The 12,443-nt window shown below is 52.0% G+C and overlaps 2 protein-coding genes across 3 annotated transcripts; one reads left to right on the top strand and one right to left on the bottom strand.

The window, feature by feature from the left end:
- Positions 1 to 3,024: 3,024 nt before the first annotated feature.
- CYREN (cell cycle regulator of NHEJ) lies at positions 3,025 to 9,021 on the bottom strand. Of its 2 annotated transcripts, none has more exons than XM_010947512.3 (4): positions 8,865 to 9,021; positions 7,322 to 7,581; positions 6,269 to 6,344; positions 3,025 to 5,442 (listed from the first exon to the last, which is right to left on the bottom strand). In XM_010947512.3, the coding sequence occupies exons 2-4, from the start codon at positions 7,456 to 7,458 to the stop codon at positions 5,206 to 5,208; spliced, it is 450 nt and encodes a 149-aa protein (XP_010945814.1). In that variant the 5' UTR covers positions 7,459 to 7,581; positions 8,865 to 9,021; the 3' UTR covers positions 3,025 to 5,205. The 2 variants fall into 2 exon arrangements, with proteins under 2 accessions (XP_010945814.1, XP_045366994.1); XM_045511038.2 differs by having other exon boundaries at positions 3,025 to 5,439.
- On the top strand, positions 3,056 to 4,526 carry TMEM140 (transmembrane protein 140). Its single transcript, XM_010947511.2, has one exon. The coding sequence runs from the start codon at positions 3,056 to 3,058 to the stop codon at positions 3,614 to 3,616; it is 561 nt and encodes a 186-aa protein (XP_010945813.1). The 3' UTR covers positions 3,617 to 4,526.
- Positions 9,022 to 12,443: the final 3,422 nt, after the last annotated feature.

Genomic DNA, 12,443 nt, shown 5'->3' with positions numbered 1-12,443 from the left:
GTGATTACTAGGATTATTAAAAGCCAAAACAAAACAAAACAAAAAACCAGAGCAGGCTCTCAGGAAGGCAGAGGAGAAGAGTGCCACAGAGTTTACCAAACAAATATTTGGAACAGGCACAGTCTGAGCAGGTGCTGGACTAGGAGAAGCAAGAGTGGAAGACCAAAGGGAGCAGGGCCTCACTAGAGAACCCAAGTTCAAGCTCTAAGTCGCACCAGATGGTAGTGTGCCTCCAGGATCAGGCACAGGAGGTGGGACTGCGTTCTAAGTGCATAGAGGAAACCAGGGACTACCATCTCCTCCAGGTGCCTGCTCACAGGCTTCTCAGCTCCAGGTTCATTTTGTTTCATTTCCTATTGAAAACCTCCAAAAGGCCAGTTGAGAGAAAAGAGGAAGTCAGAAACAAAGGGTGCCTGGGGTGCTGCGGCTTAAGGGGCTCATGCCATCTCTTCTGAGAACCCCCAGGAATCTTTTAGAATTAAGCTTAATAATAACGATTTTTTTTTTAGCCACAAGTGTAACAGGCTTGAAAAAGAAGAGAGAATATTTATACAAAGTCACCCCAACTCCCAACATTTTGGTTCCTAGATCGTGGAGGCAAATGAAACCTTATTTCCTATAGCATAATGGTATAAATCAGGGTTCCAGCCCTGGAAATCCATCCTACACCCTGAAAAACCTAAATCCACTAAAAACGCAGATACAGGCTTTTATAAACATTTGTTAATATGCAAAACCATACACATTACACTCCTGTCAGGAATTTTTCTCATCCTGTGGGCCAGACTAGTTAAAACTTCTCAACATAGCAGTCTAGTAACATGTGGACTGAAAACTCCTTTGTTATACCTGATAAATCTTTCTGTAGCATCACTGCTCCAGGAATTTACTAACTACATTCAAACAGGGGCCTTCAGCCTCTCGGGTTTTCACAAATTCAGGCTCCAAAGATTTTGACCAGTAAGTGCTGCTGAGGAGCAGCCCCCAGGGCCTCCTCTGACCCGGCCCCTAGGAGACGTGGGTAGGTGGTGGCAGCACGGGTTCAGAGGGTCTGTTTCTGTTCTAACAGGCCCCTGCCTCAACTCCAGGCAACGTCCCCCGGTCTCTGCCGAAGGGGTCGCTTAAATCCTTCTTCTCATTATTCACACTGGCTTGGGTCCTTTGAATGAAGCTCCCTGCTGCAGACTGAATGTCTGTCCCCCCAGAAATCGTAACAGTATTTGGAAGTGGGGCCTTTAGGAGAGTAGGACGAGAGCCCTCATTAATGGGATCAGTGCCCTTAAAAAAGAGGCCCCAGAGAGCTCCCTTGTCCCTTCCACCATGTGGAGACACAGCAGACAGCTGACCGCCACAGACCCAGTCAGCCAGCGCCTTGATTTTGGACTTAACAGCCTCCAGAACTGAAATGTTTCTATTGTTTACGAGCTTCCCAAACCACAATAATTTGCTATCAGCCCAAACGGACTGAGACCTCACCCTCTCCCTCAGCCTGTCCCACATCCTGTTCCTCACACTGTGCTGTTTTCCCACATGCAGAACAAACGTGGGGTGAGGTCCAGCAGACCCTCCAGCCAGCTTTGGGAAGGGGAGGGGCTACTCCTCTCCAGGCTCCCTTGAGAAGCTGAACTCCAGGCCACTGACGGCCACCAGTCCCTTTGCTGCCCATACCACTGGCAGCCCTGGCCTGGGGTACTGAGCAGACACCCTCCGTGTTCCACCCATGTTCCCAGGCACTTCAGGATGTGACTGTTTTGCTCCATACTGGAAAATTTATAAATGCAAAGGCATAGTATGCAGACTACTATTTTAGAGGCCAATTTGGAGATGTCCTCTGATTAAAAATTCAGTGAAAAGGTTTTTCCAAAATGATGAGGCAGGTACATACGATATATACCATACACTATGGAGGGAATACAGTAAGCAAGTTTTCTGTAGACCACTTAAAAATATTCCTTGACTGTAAGTTTAAATATTAAGCCTAAAGAAAAAATCAGATTCCAAACAAGAATCATACCAGCATCTCCTTGATTATCACTTATAATGGTGACAAAGGGAACAAACAGTGAAATGGATAAATCTATGACATGAAACATCATGCAGCCATTACACGTTTTTGAATATATAACAGCTCTGAAAAATGTTTACAATATTCAGTAAGAAAAGCATTATGTTCCATGGTATGACTATTTAAAAACACACCAGCACATAGGAAAAACCATTAGAAAATGAACAGTGGTTCTGTGTATGTGGTAGAATAAAAGGTTATTTTTATATTTTTTTCTTTTTATAAATATTTCCCAATATTTCTCTAACATGTATTACTGTTGTCAGGGGGGGAAAAATGTAGATGTTTTAAAAGTAATGTGTCTTACGATGTTATTTCATCACCAGGCGGCATCTCGTCTTGACCCAGAGTAGGGCAGGTAAACTCAGAGAGGTCTAGCGCTGGTCCTCCAGACTGGCTCACATTAGAATAAAGGATACAGCTTCTAGAACACACTAGCGCCTGGCCCCAGCCTCAGAAGTTCTGGGTTGACTGGCACGTGGTCAAGCCATGGTCATTCTTACAGGTCACCCAGTGGTGCTAGGGACAGCCACCCTGAGGACCTCAGGTCCCAGGCCTTCAGCCGCTCCCTCCACCTCCAAGCACCAGTAACAGTGAGCCTCTCCCGCACCCTAGTCAAACCCACCCTCAGTAGGGATCCAAGAAACCCCCTCACAATGTTTCCAATGGCCTGTGGTGCTTAAGCCTCAGCAAAGCCTCTGGCCAAAGGGTTACAACATTCCAGGCACTCAGAGCTGCCAGGAGAGCCTTTCCTCCTGAATTCAGCCCAGAGAGGCAGCTGAGGACTTATCCAGTGGCTCCCGCCTGGTGGTCATCTCAGATTTCTTGTTTGGGGTTTGGTTGTTTCGAAGGGCGTTTGCCACAGGTTTTTACGGAATTCCCAAAGGAGACACAAGTTTGAGAAGAAACCAGGAGGGAGAAAGGGAGAGCAGGACACTCACTAGTGTGACTTCCCACAGGCACCGAGGAAGGCGGCCCTGGGAGGAGAAGATGAGCAGCCTAAGGTCAAGGTGGAGTAGCCAGCTGCTGTTCCTGGGCATCGTGGTGCTCACGGTCGTGGTCATCTTCCTACTGTTCTACGCTCTCCTCTGGAAGGCCGGCAACCTCACTGACCTGCCCGACCTCAGGATTGGCTTCTACAATTTCTGCCTCTGGAATGAGGACATTGGCGCCCTACAGTGCCACCAGTTCCCTGAGCTGGAGGCCCTGGGGGTGCCTCGCGTTGGCCTGGCCCTGGCCAGGCTGGGCGTGTATGGGGCCCTGGTCCTCGCCCTCTTTGTCCCCCTGCCCCTCCTTCTGGCCTGGTGCAACAGCAACGAGGGGGAGTGGAGGCTGGCGGTGGGCTTCCTGGCCACGTCCTCTGTGCTGCTGGCCAGCGGCCTGGGCCTCTTCCTCACCTACACGTGGAAGTGGATCAGGCTCTCCCTGCCAGGGCCTGGGTTTCTAGCTCTGGGAGTCGCCCAGGCCTTACTCATCCTCTTGCTTATGGCCACAGCTGTGTTCCCTCACAGGGCAAAGGACAAGAGCAGGCTCGAGAGCTGCTGGTTCTGACTAAAGGCTGCCACAATCGCAAGCGCTCGGTTTGAACTACGTTCAGAGAAGATGCCAGAGAATTCCTGGGCTGGGACATCTTCTCAGCCACTCTGTTTCACAGCTAATGCGGACCTCAAGTTCTAGCAGACGGGACCCACCGCGGAGTGGGTGGGGTACCCAGCGTCAAGGAGGCCAAGAGGCAGCAAGGGCGTCCAGGGCACCTCCGGCTTCTTAGAGTAGATGTCTGTCCTTCGGGACTCCCAAAGTTCCTAAGGACACCCTAAAACCACGCAGCTCATTGTCATGAGAATTTCTGCCTTAATTAACTGATCTGAGCAAGCCATCCGTGCTTTATCCTCAGAACAATGGGGAGATTAGGCTTCCTGTCATGGGGCCAGAGTTCCAGAAGGAGTTGCCAAATGCCAGACTGGAACCCAGTGAAGGTTTATGAAGGAAGACCTCGGTGACCCTGGGGGTTCTGGTTAGTAAGCGCCCCTTCACCATCCGAGGGGGGACACGGTGAGCCCCTCACCCCTGAAACCACTCCCAGAGGCCCAGGAGTGATCTGAGGGACTCACCAAAGACAGAGAACACATGGACACAAAGAGCAGCCTTGGTGGCTTTGAAGGTTCCCCTGGAAAGGCTCCTGGGCCTGTAGCCAGACAGGGGTCAGCTGACAGATGAGCCAAATACGCCAGATCTCCAGTCAGGAGAGGAAGGTGACCGGGACTGAACGGCTCTACATCCATGTAAATGCTGCAGCCCCTCCCTCTGCACCCCTAAACCGGAAAGGATACACGCACAACTCACGTACCGGGGAACTGTGTGTATTTTTCAGCATCCACCTACAGGAAAACCCGTACAGCAAGTGATCACCTCACTCTATGCCTGTCAAAAGCCACACTGAATACAGAGACAGAAACATGGACTCCGGTGTGATGTCTTGTCCTTAGCATCTCCTTTGGGCTCCTGTCCCACTCTTGCTTTCCAACTGCCTCTGGACCAAGGCCAAGGGCACCAAGTGGAAGAAAGGTAGCAGCTTTGTTTGGTCAGGAGGCTTCCCAATCTGTGCACTGAGCCTCAGGCTCCCAAGCGGAGCCCCACACTGTGGCAGGATGTCTGCCTTCAGGGCTGGACGAGCGAGGGCTCACAGACTGACTGACTGCCTCGTGATGGAAGCTATATTTAAACAGGCTTCCTCCTTAGGGAGACTAAATCACAGAATTCCAGTGTCCTTAGCAGCCATACTTGTTTTTCTTTGAAAATTAAGTTGACTCTTCAGTTCCAGTAAGTTTGACCACCATGACCTCATTTCCCTGGAACCAGGTAACTGAATAAAACAACTGTTGGGATTCCAGACACTCTGAGCAGGGAGAGGGCACAGTGCAGGGAGGAATTCTAATGGGAGCTCATTTTGATTCCTCAATTCCCACGGCCTGGAGCATCTAGGCACTCCTGCTCCAAGATGAACCTGCCTGGCTCAGGGGGGTGTGGAGCTGGGAGCAGAAGCCACAGTTTGAGGGCAGCCCCACTACCACTCCCGGCCAAGAGGGGAAACCCGGCTTCCTTCAGCCGCTCGGAGCAGGATGTGCTGGGAAGTCTATCCCTTAGCTGAAAAATATCTCCCTGACGTATTTTAACGCGTCTTGATCCTCCCCGGGGCTTCCGCTGCAGGCCGGGTCAGAACTCGCAGGCCCTGGAGGAGGGGAACCCGGGGGAAGGCCAATGTCCCCACTGTCCCCGTCCTCACTTCTGTCCTCAGCTGAGCTGGCGGGGGAGAGCTCTGGCTTATCAGCTCCTGCCAGAGGCGGCCGCTCCGAGGGCTTTTCCTGTTTTCGGTCCTGCTGAGTAGAAGAAAAGGCAGGCGAAACAGACAGGTTTGACTTCCCTACCGTGCTGGTTTGTCTGTCAGTGATCTCAACGCATCAGAACACATCCAGAAGCAACCACGAAGCCAGCGTGTGTGACCAGTGGGGCCTGCTCCCCAGTCACAGATGCCCCTACTTTCACCTCCCCTCCCGCCGCCCCTTCCAGACCATGAAGAGATCAGGAACAGCTTGGGAGGGCAGCAGCCAGGGCCTGAGGAACAGCGGCGTAAAAAGAGAAACAGAAGTATGTGGAAAGGTAGGGGGACGGAAGGGACGGAGCACAGGTCACAAAACCTGAGAGTGGGCCTCAGCTCAATCACTTGTTGGCACCAAGTCCCTTATTATAACTAAGGAAGGTCCCTGAGTCTCAGATGGGGACAGGAGTGTATGCAATAGCTGTCAGCAGGTTATCACACGGACTGAATGGGACAGTAACATATGAAAGTCCCTGGTCTGCTCTCAAGGTCTATCTGACTCAGGTGGGCCAGGAAGCCAGGAGACAGCAGTGTCGTGCTCAGAAGTGCGGCGCTCAGAAGTCAACTCACCCAACTGAGCTCCTTCAGAGAACACAACATCTGTCCCCTCCACATGCCACCAGCACAGAGTCACCCAAACAGAAAGGGTGGCTCTCCCTCTCACAGCCGCACCCCCCCAGGTATCCAGCCCCCCATGCCAGGCAGGTGCACACCTCCTGGGCCCCCCACAGCAGGCAGGCCCCTCTTTCATGAGCACTGACCAGGGCCTAGTCTACTTTCGGCCGCCAGGAGTTTCTGCTTATGAGAAAAGACACAGCTGATTTTACCTCAATCAGGATCCCCAGAGCAACGTCCACGATTTCAGCCTCATTCATGCAGTACACAGTCCTCGTGGCAGGAAGTCTGCAAGAAAGGCACGAAGTTACAGGCGGGCACAGGGTCACAGGGAGGAGAGAAGGAGAGCAGCCCTCGCGTCTCTGGGCCCGCCCTCCAGGGATGAGAGCGGCAGCTTCCCCAGGGTGGGAACTGGCTTCCTCATCCTTGTAACCAAGGACTGGCTACACGGGTTCACGGGGCAACACTGGGGGCTTCCTGCCCTTTACCATGTCCCCTAAGAACCTGGAAACAGGGCACAATGGCCAGCTCCGGGGAGTCAAACTGACACACACAGTGGATGCCAGCAGATCAAATGGACCAAGACTTACATGAACCCCTTTGTACACCAAATGCATGAACACAGTAAAGAAGGTCTGGGAAGATCAGAAAGGGAGGCCATGAAGAAAACTTAGAAAAAGGAGAGCCAGAGAGGGATGGGGCACACCTGGGCAGCATCCAGGAGAGGCAAGGGCATCCCCTGCTCCCCAGCAGCCTGGAGACCCCACCCCCACCCCACCCCCGTTACCAACATTCAACCAACTGCCCTACAGCCTCTGATCTCAGGCCGGCCCTGCAACCTGCAGGTTGTCTGGCTGTCCTGAACATCTGCCCAAAGGGAGACTGGACCACCTGGTCCACTCATCTTGCCCACTGGATGAGCACAATTTTTGTGGCAAGTGCAGAGACTGGCATTGTGGACAAGTGGTGTCTGAGAGCTTGGCTAATGTGGGTAACCCAGGATGGGGAGCTGCTCTCTGGGAGGTGATGGCCTGGAGGTGATTCGCCAACAGAGGCAAAAGTGGGCACCTGTCCTGGAGGGAATAGCTTGCTTTGCCGTTTGCAGCCTGTGTACCTCCTAAGAGCTGACTAGAGGTCCATGGACTGAAACGCCCTCACCTCACTGTTCTGCCAAAGCTGGAAGGCCTGGCCCCAGCAGCTTTGATGTCCCAAGTCCCTCCCCACTGCTGACTACCCAGGGGGACCCTGACCAGAAGCTGCCCCACCTTGCTGTGGCTGCCGGCACCACTGCAGTTCTCCTCCTCTTGGGGATCTTCACCTGTGTCGTCCTCTTTTCAACCTCCTGGGCTGTCATCCATGTGGGGAGGACCCTCTTTTTAGTCCCGGCTTCTAAGGCTTCCATCTCTCTAGTCTCTCATGAAGAGGGACCAGGGCCCAAGCTTAGTGACTTCAGGACAGCAAATCCCACTCTCTCATCACACCAGGAATTGCAGGTCTGTCCTGAAGGGGAGTCCAGCTTTAATTCCTACAAAGAACAAAGTCCAGTGAATTCTAAAAAGCTAGAATACTTCCAGGCAATCACTGGTCAGGGCAGGCCTGAGGTGAGCTGGGCAATGAGAAGGGCCCAGGAGACTCAGACTCGGGGTTCACAGGGCATGAAGGGGTAGGTGTTGAGTGGACAGGCCGAGGGGCTAGGGAAGAAGCAGCCCAAGTACCCACCGCAGGGCCCAGGGCCCTCACAGGCAGCCAGGCCCAATTAGAAATGCCTCCAGTAGCCTCTGCACTGAGCCATTCAACATGGGAGAGGGATGAATACCCTCCCAAGAGGGAGGAAGGAAGGAGCCCCCCCCAGATGCTCACTGTGCCCAGCCTATCCCACCCTTAAAACATCTCTCAAAGGATCCTTCCCTCACCTCTCTCAACTCCAGACTTTGCGTTCCCTTTATCTTGGTGTGGTTATAGGAAACCCCAAGGCCATTTTGATTCACAACGAGGTTTCATTGGCCAACACCCCCTTCCTTAATCCAAAAATACTTCTGGCAGGTCAGAATTTAGCCAGAAGCAGGGGTCAGGGCCAGCTGTGCCTGGCTCCCTGATGTGTGGAATCCAGGAGAGCAGGGGCTGTCGCTCCCCAGCCCACCCCCACTAGCCTCCAGCTCAGCCCCCTCCTCCTAAAGCTCAGGAGCAGGTCTCTACCCTCCACCTGGCAGTAACTCTGACAGCAGCTCAGGACTCCTCTGTGGAAAGGATCTCACTGGAGCAGAGGTTTGACTAGAAAAGGGTCAGCCAAGAATAAGGCGCTCCTCTCTGAATCATAACTGGCTCACTTATTGTTCATGTAGAATGGCTGTTTACAACTTAAGAAAAAAATAAGCAGGACATCATCCTAACCTATCTAGCCAGAGGTCAGAGTTTTGCCAATATTCATTTCTGCCAAAATTCAAGAGGTGGTAACAGTCATTCCCACATCTAATGAGCACTGCTAACCGCCAGGCCCAGGCACAGCGCTGCGGTCGATGTAGATAGACACTGATTTGACCATGAGGTAGATATTATGAAGCCCATTTTACAGATAAAGAACTAAGACTTAGCAATCTGCACAATGTCACAAAAATGTCTGAAAGAGCCGGCCGGGGCTCGCACCCGGGTCCTACAGGCTCGTGTCAGTGGCCCAGCCGCTGAGGCTGGTGAGGGCCCGGGACGCCCCGGCGCGGCCTCGCGGGAAGCCCTGGCCAGCGCTCCCGAGTCTCGGCCACAGCTGCTCTCGGGGACCCCGCGCCGCCCCGGCGCCCCGAGACCAGTGCCAACCTGCAGGAGGGGGAGGGGAGACCGCGGCATCTTCACGGGGCCTCGCCGGCGACCGCCAGCCCTCGTTCCGGCGCTCCTCCACCCTGGGCTTCCTGCTTCCCGCTTCTTGGCTTTCGGGGAGGGTCCAGGAGGCGGATTCTAGCGATGATAGGGCGCTCAGAGCTCGCCCCGCCCACGGCGTACGCCTCAAGGCGCCCGAGGCTCCAGCGGGTCTCCGCACTTCCGGTTCCCGGCAGCCTGCTCGCGCGGGGGCCCGGGCGCGCCCCCTGCCGGCAGCTCGCGTGATCTGCGCCCCCGCCCGCGAGCCAGAACTGCCGGGCTGATGGCAACGGCCGGCCCCGCTGTCCCGGGTCCTGACAAAGTCTCTCCTTGACCAACTCAGGTCAGGCACCTCTGAACTCTTGTCAACTAGGCCCTGACTTTTGGACTTCCGTGTGCATCTCCACGTTGTTCATTTTTAGCAAGAATACTGCTAAGTTGGTTTAGCCAGAGCCCACTCACCCTCCATATCCGATCCTCAGCCACCACTATCCCCCAGGTGATGTCTGATCACTCCGCCTGCCCTTAATTGTGAGGCCAATTTAGCCAGAATCTCCCCTTACACCTGATGTTTCCTCTTAATAATTATCCATCCACTGAGCCTACTCTGCCACTTTTGCTTGTATTGGGAGTTGAACCCCCACTGCAAAACCTTAATTAGTAGCCCCCATGAATAAAGTTTGTCTTACCATTCTTTAACAAGAGTCACGAATAATTTTAATGTTTTTTTAACAGTCTCCAAATGTGGCTCCATTTGATGCTTACTGGTTCGACTTTGTTAAAGTGTCAATTCCCAGGCCCCTTGAACCAGAAATTAGGGTGAGGGGAGGAGGGGGATATGCATTTTTGAAAGCTCTGCTGGGAAAGGGAAGAGCAGGAAGGGAATTCCCAGAGGACTCAGTTCAACACTCCCTGCTGGAGGCATGCACCCCCCAGGAAGGAGGGGTAGAGCCCCTAGGGTGCAGGAAGAGAAGTTAAAGACTTTACATCTGTGATCTTGAAAGCAGGTGTTACTGGTAGTACTCAAATTGGCCAACGAGTTGTTCCCTCTGCAAACAGGGCTGCTCCACAAAGCTGCCCAGGGGTCCTCGCTGATTTGCTTTCAGCCCAGTGCTGAGTGCTGCAGTTTACATGTGGAACTGGCACCTAATTTTACTTAAAATCACACAGCTTGAAGTAGCCTAAAAGGCAGAGAAAACCTTTTAGTGAAGTCATAAACACAACTAAAACGCAAGCACAAGCAGTCACAGGTGAACTTCCCACTACATTTTTGAGGCAAAAGGGTGAATGGAACCAACAATCTGCCTCCAAAATGTGAAATTTGAAATGCGACTTACAAGTTGAGTTACTAATAAAATAGCTACTCTCCAAGTACTAGAGGTGCAGGATAGGGGAGCATCATCCAGTTTGGAAACCCTGACTCCAGAGCCAGGAGGTCTGTCTCCAACTGTGTGGTGCCTTTGGTTTCTCCAAAGCACTTTCACCCCATACTAACCCTCAGTCCTAGAGAAATAGGCTAGCCCGGAATGTTTAAATCAATTAAGGTTTAAGGAGCTAAATCAATGGTTTCAAGTCACAAAGCCAACCTGCTGTGTGCATCAGGGTCCTTTAAGTTTGGGTTGAACCTGGGCTTTAACTCCAGCCTCTTCAGGAGGCCAACCCACCTGGGCAGCACCTGCTTCTCTGGTTCCGTAAGGGTTCCAGAATCACTGAGGTCTAGGATCCTCCACTCCCACAATCTGAGCCAGGATAAGCCCAAGTCTGATTGGTAAAGATGCATTATTTTGTTTTGTGAATAAAGGAACAGGGAACACTTGCTATTATTAGTAGAACCATGTCCTCTGCCTTTTTCTCCTTAAAAACTTCTTCCCATAGCCAGGTAAAAAAATGGGGTCTTAGGAACACCTGGGTCTACCTAAAAAGCTTTGTGAAAGCAAGCCCAGGTAGGGATAAGAAACCATAGTTGTGTGATTTGAATGGGTTGGAATGAATTCCCGAAGCATCTGAATGAACTCAGGGCATGTGAGGTCTTGGCACAGAAGCCGGCAAGCTCAGCTAGGTCCCCAGGACAGTGATGGGAAATGCACAGCCCAGCCCAGAACCACGCAATTGGCATGTGGGCTCTGAACCTGAGGCTGGACTGACTTAATGGTTTTCTTCTCGTTGCCCTTGCCCAAGCTAGTGGAGGAGTCTTGCTGGGGTTTTTGGGTAGATGCCAAGCAGGTATTTCGAAGGAGAGGTAGATTTAAGTTTTGACATGCTTTATTGGAAGATGTGAGAGTTGACCTTAGAGGAGCATGGGTAGGACAAGGAGAAAAACCAGGATGAATGCACGCTGACAGGCACTCAGGATGGGGTGGAGGTCAGATAGACAGGCCAGGAGCAGGCAGGGTGGCCTGCAGTACATATTGAACTTGCTAATTTCAAAGGGTCAGCGGTTAATGGTGTTTCGGTTTTGTGTTTTAAGGCAGCTTCAAAATGTAGAACCCCACCTTCCCACTCTCATCCCTCCTGGTGGAGCCTCTATCACATCAGCTATGCACCAAGCTCAAAACAAAAGGGAGATGCAGACCCAGCCCAGAGCATAAAGGAAAGGAGAGAGGAGACAGCTTTTCAAGTGTTGTTTTTCTGCAAACCTTAGAGACATTTCAGCAAACTGTGGAGACTGTATTGAGGAGAGAATGGGCAATGAGATAGAAACTTTGAATCAGAGAGGAAAAGTTACAAAAAATATTGAATTCTCTCACTCAGATGAAACACATGACCGCTTTTCAAATGTCCTACAAAATCACTGGGGGAAATAAAAAGAGATTGTTCTTTCAATGTATTATATGGGAAAAATTGTAAATGGAAAAATCTTGGGTTTGTTCATTTGAAGGAGGATTACCAGGTGGAAATGGGTAAAAACGTGTAAGTAACTACTTATCACTAAGTCCCTGGTGTTTTCTCATAATTGAGCCACATAAATACCTCCCTACTTCCCTTTCAACTCACAGCAGACTGGAGCCAAAGCCTTAGTACCACTCTTCATGGTATTCCAAAAGTAGGTAACTGGGAGCACCCCCTCATCGGACCTGCACCCCGGATCTGGGCTGGAGCCCAAAGAGCCTCTGCAACAACTATTCCAAGCAGTTCAATGACAAGGCTGCACCTGTCAAGTGCCAGGGAGCTTGAGGTCCAGGCCTGAAATCTCAACACGAGGCTTATGGGCAGAGGACATGCCTCTCCACCTCGGATGGAAATGCAAGCGGGTCAGTTCTCATTCCTCCCCACCCTGTGAGGGCATCTGCCTCTTCAATGTCCCACTCCAGCCAGGGAGCAGAGGGCCAGCCTGAACCCCAAGTTCCAGGCTCAGCTTTTGGCCAAAGTGCTCCTGTCCTCTGGTTGTTCACCAGCAGAGGGCGCGAGTGATTGGCTCTGTTCAAACTCTAGGCTGTAAAGTTGAAAGAACGGGAGGAACCACCATGACAGGTACTGGGAAACCTCAGCCACCCGGATACAGAAGCTTCAGACCCTGCCCCTGTCCTGAGAGGCTTCTGT

The sequence above is a fragment of the Camelus bactrianus genome, chromosome 7, assembly GCF_048773025.1.
Source record: "Camelus bactrianus isolate YW-2024 breed Bactrian camel chromosome 7, ASM4877302v1, whole genome shotgun sequence".
NCBI lineage: Eukaryota > Metazoa > Chordata > Mammalia > Artiodactyla > Camelidae > Camelus > Camelus bactrianus.
Note: the sequence above shows the minus strand (reverse complement) of the source record. Positions and strands in the feature narration are given on the sequence as shown.

Excerpts from the sequence above, each read along its gene's own strand:
- TMEM140 (XM_010947511.2), top strand. The coding sequence starts at position 3,056 with ATGAGCAGCCTAAGGTCAAGGTGGAGTAGCCAGCTGCTGTTCCTGGGC.
- CYREN (XM_010947512.3), bottom strand. The coding sequence starts at position 7,458 with ATGGAAGCCTTAGAAGCCGGGACTAAAAAGAGGGTCCTCCCCACATGG. Across the intron at positions 6,345-7,321 it reads GTGCCGGCAGCCACAGCAAG|ACTTCCTGCCACGAGGACTG; the intron begins GTGGGGCAGCTT and ends CCTTTCTTGCAG. Across the intron at positions 5,443-6,268 it reads CTCTGGGGATCCTGATTGAG|CAGGACCGAAAACAGGAAAA; the intron begins GTAAAATCAGCT and ends TCTTCTACTCAG.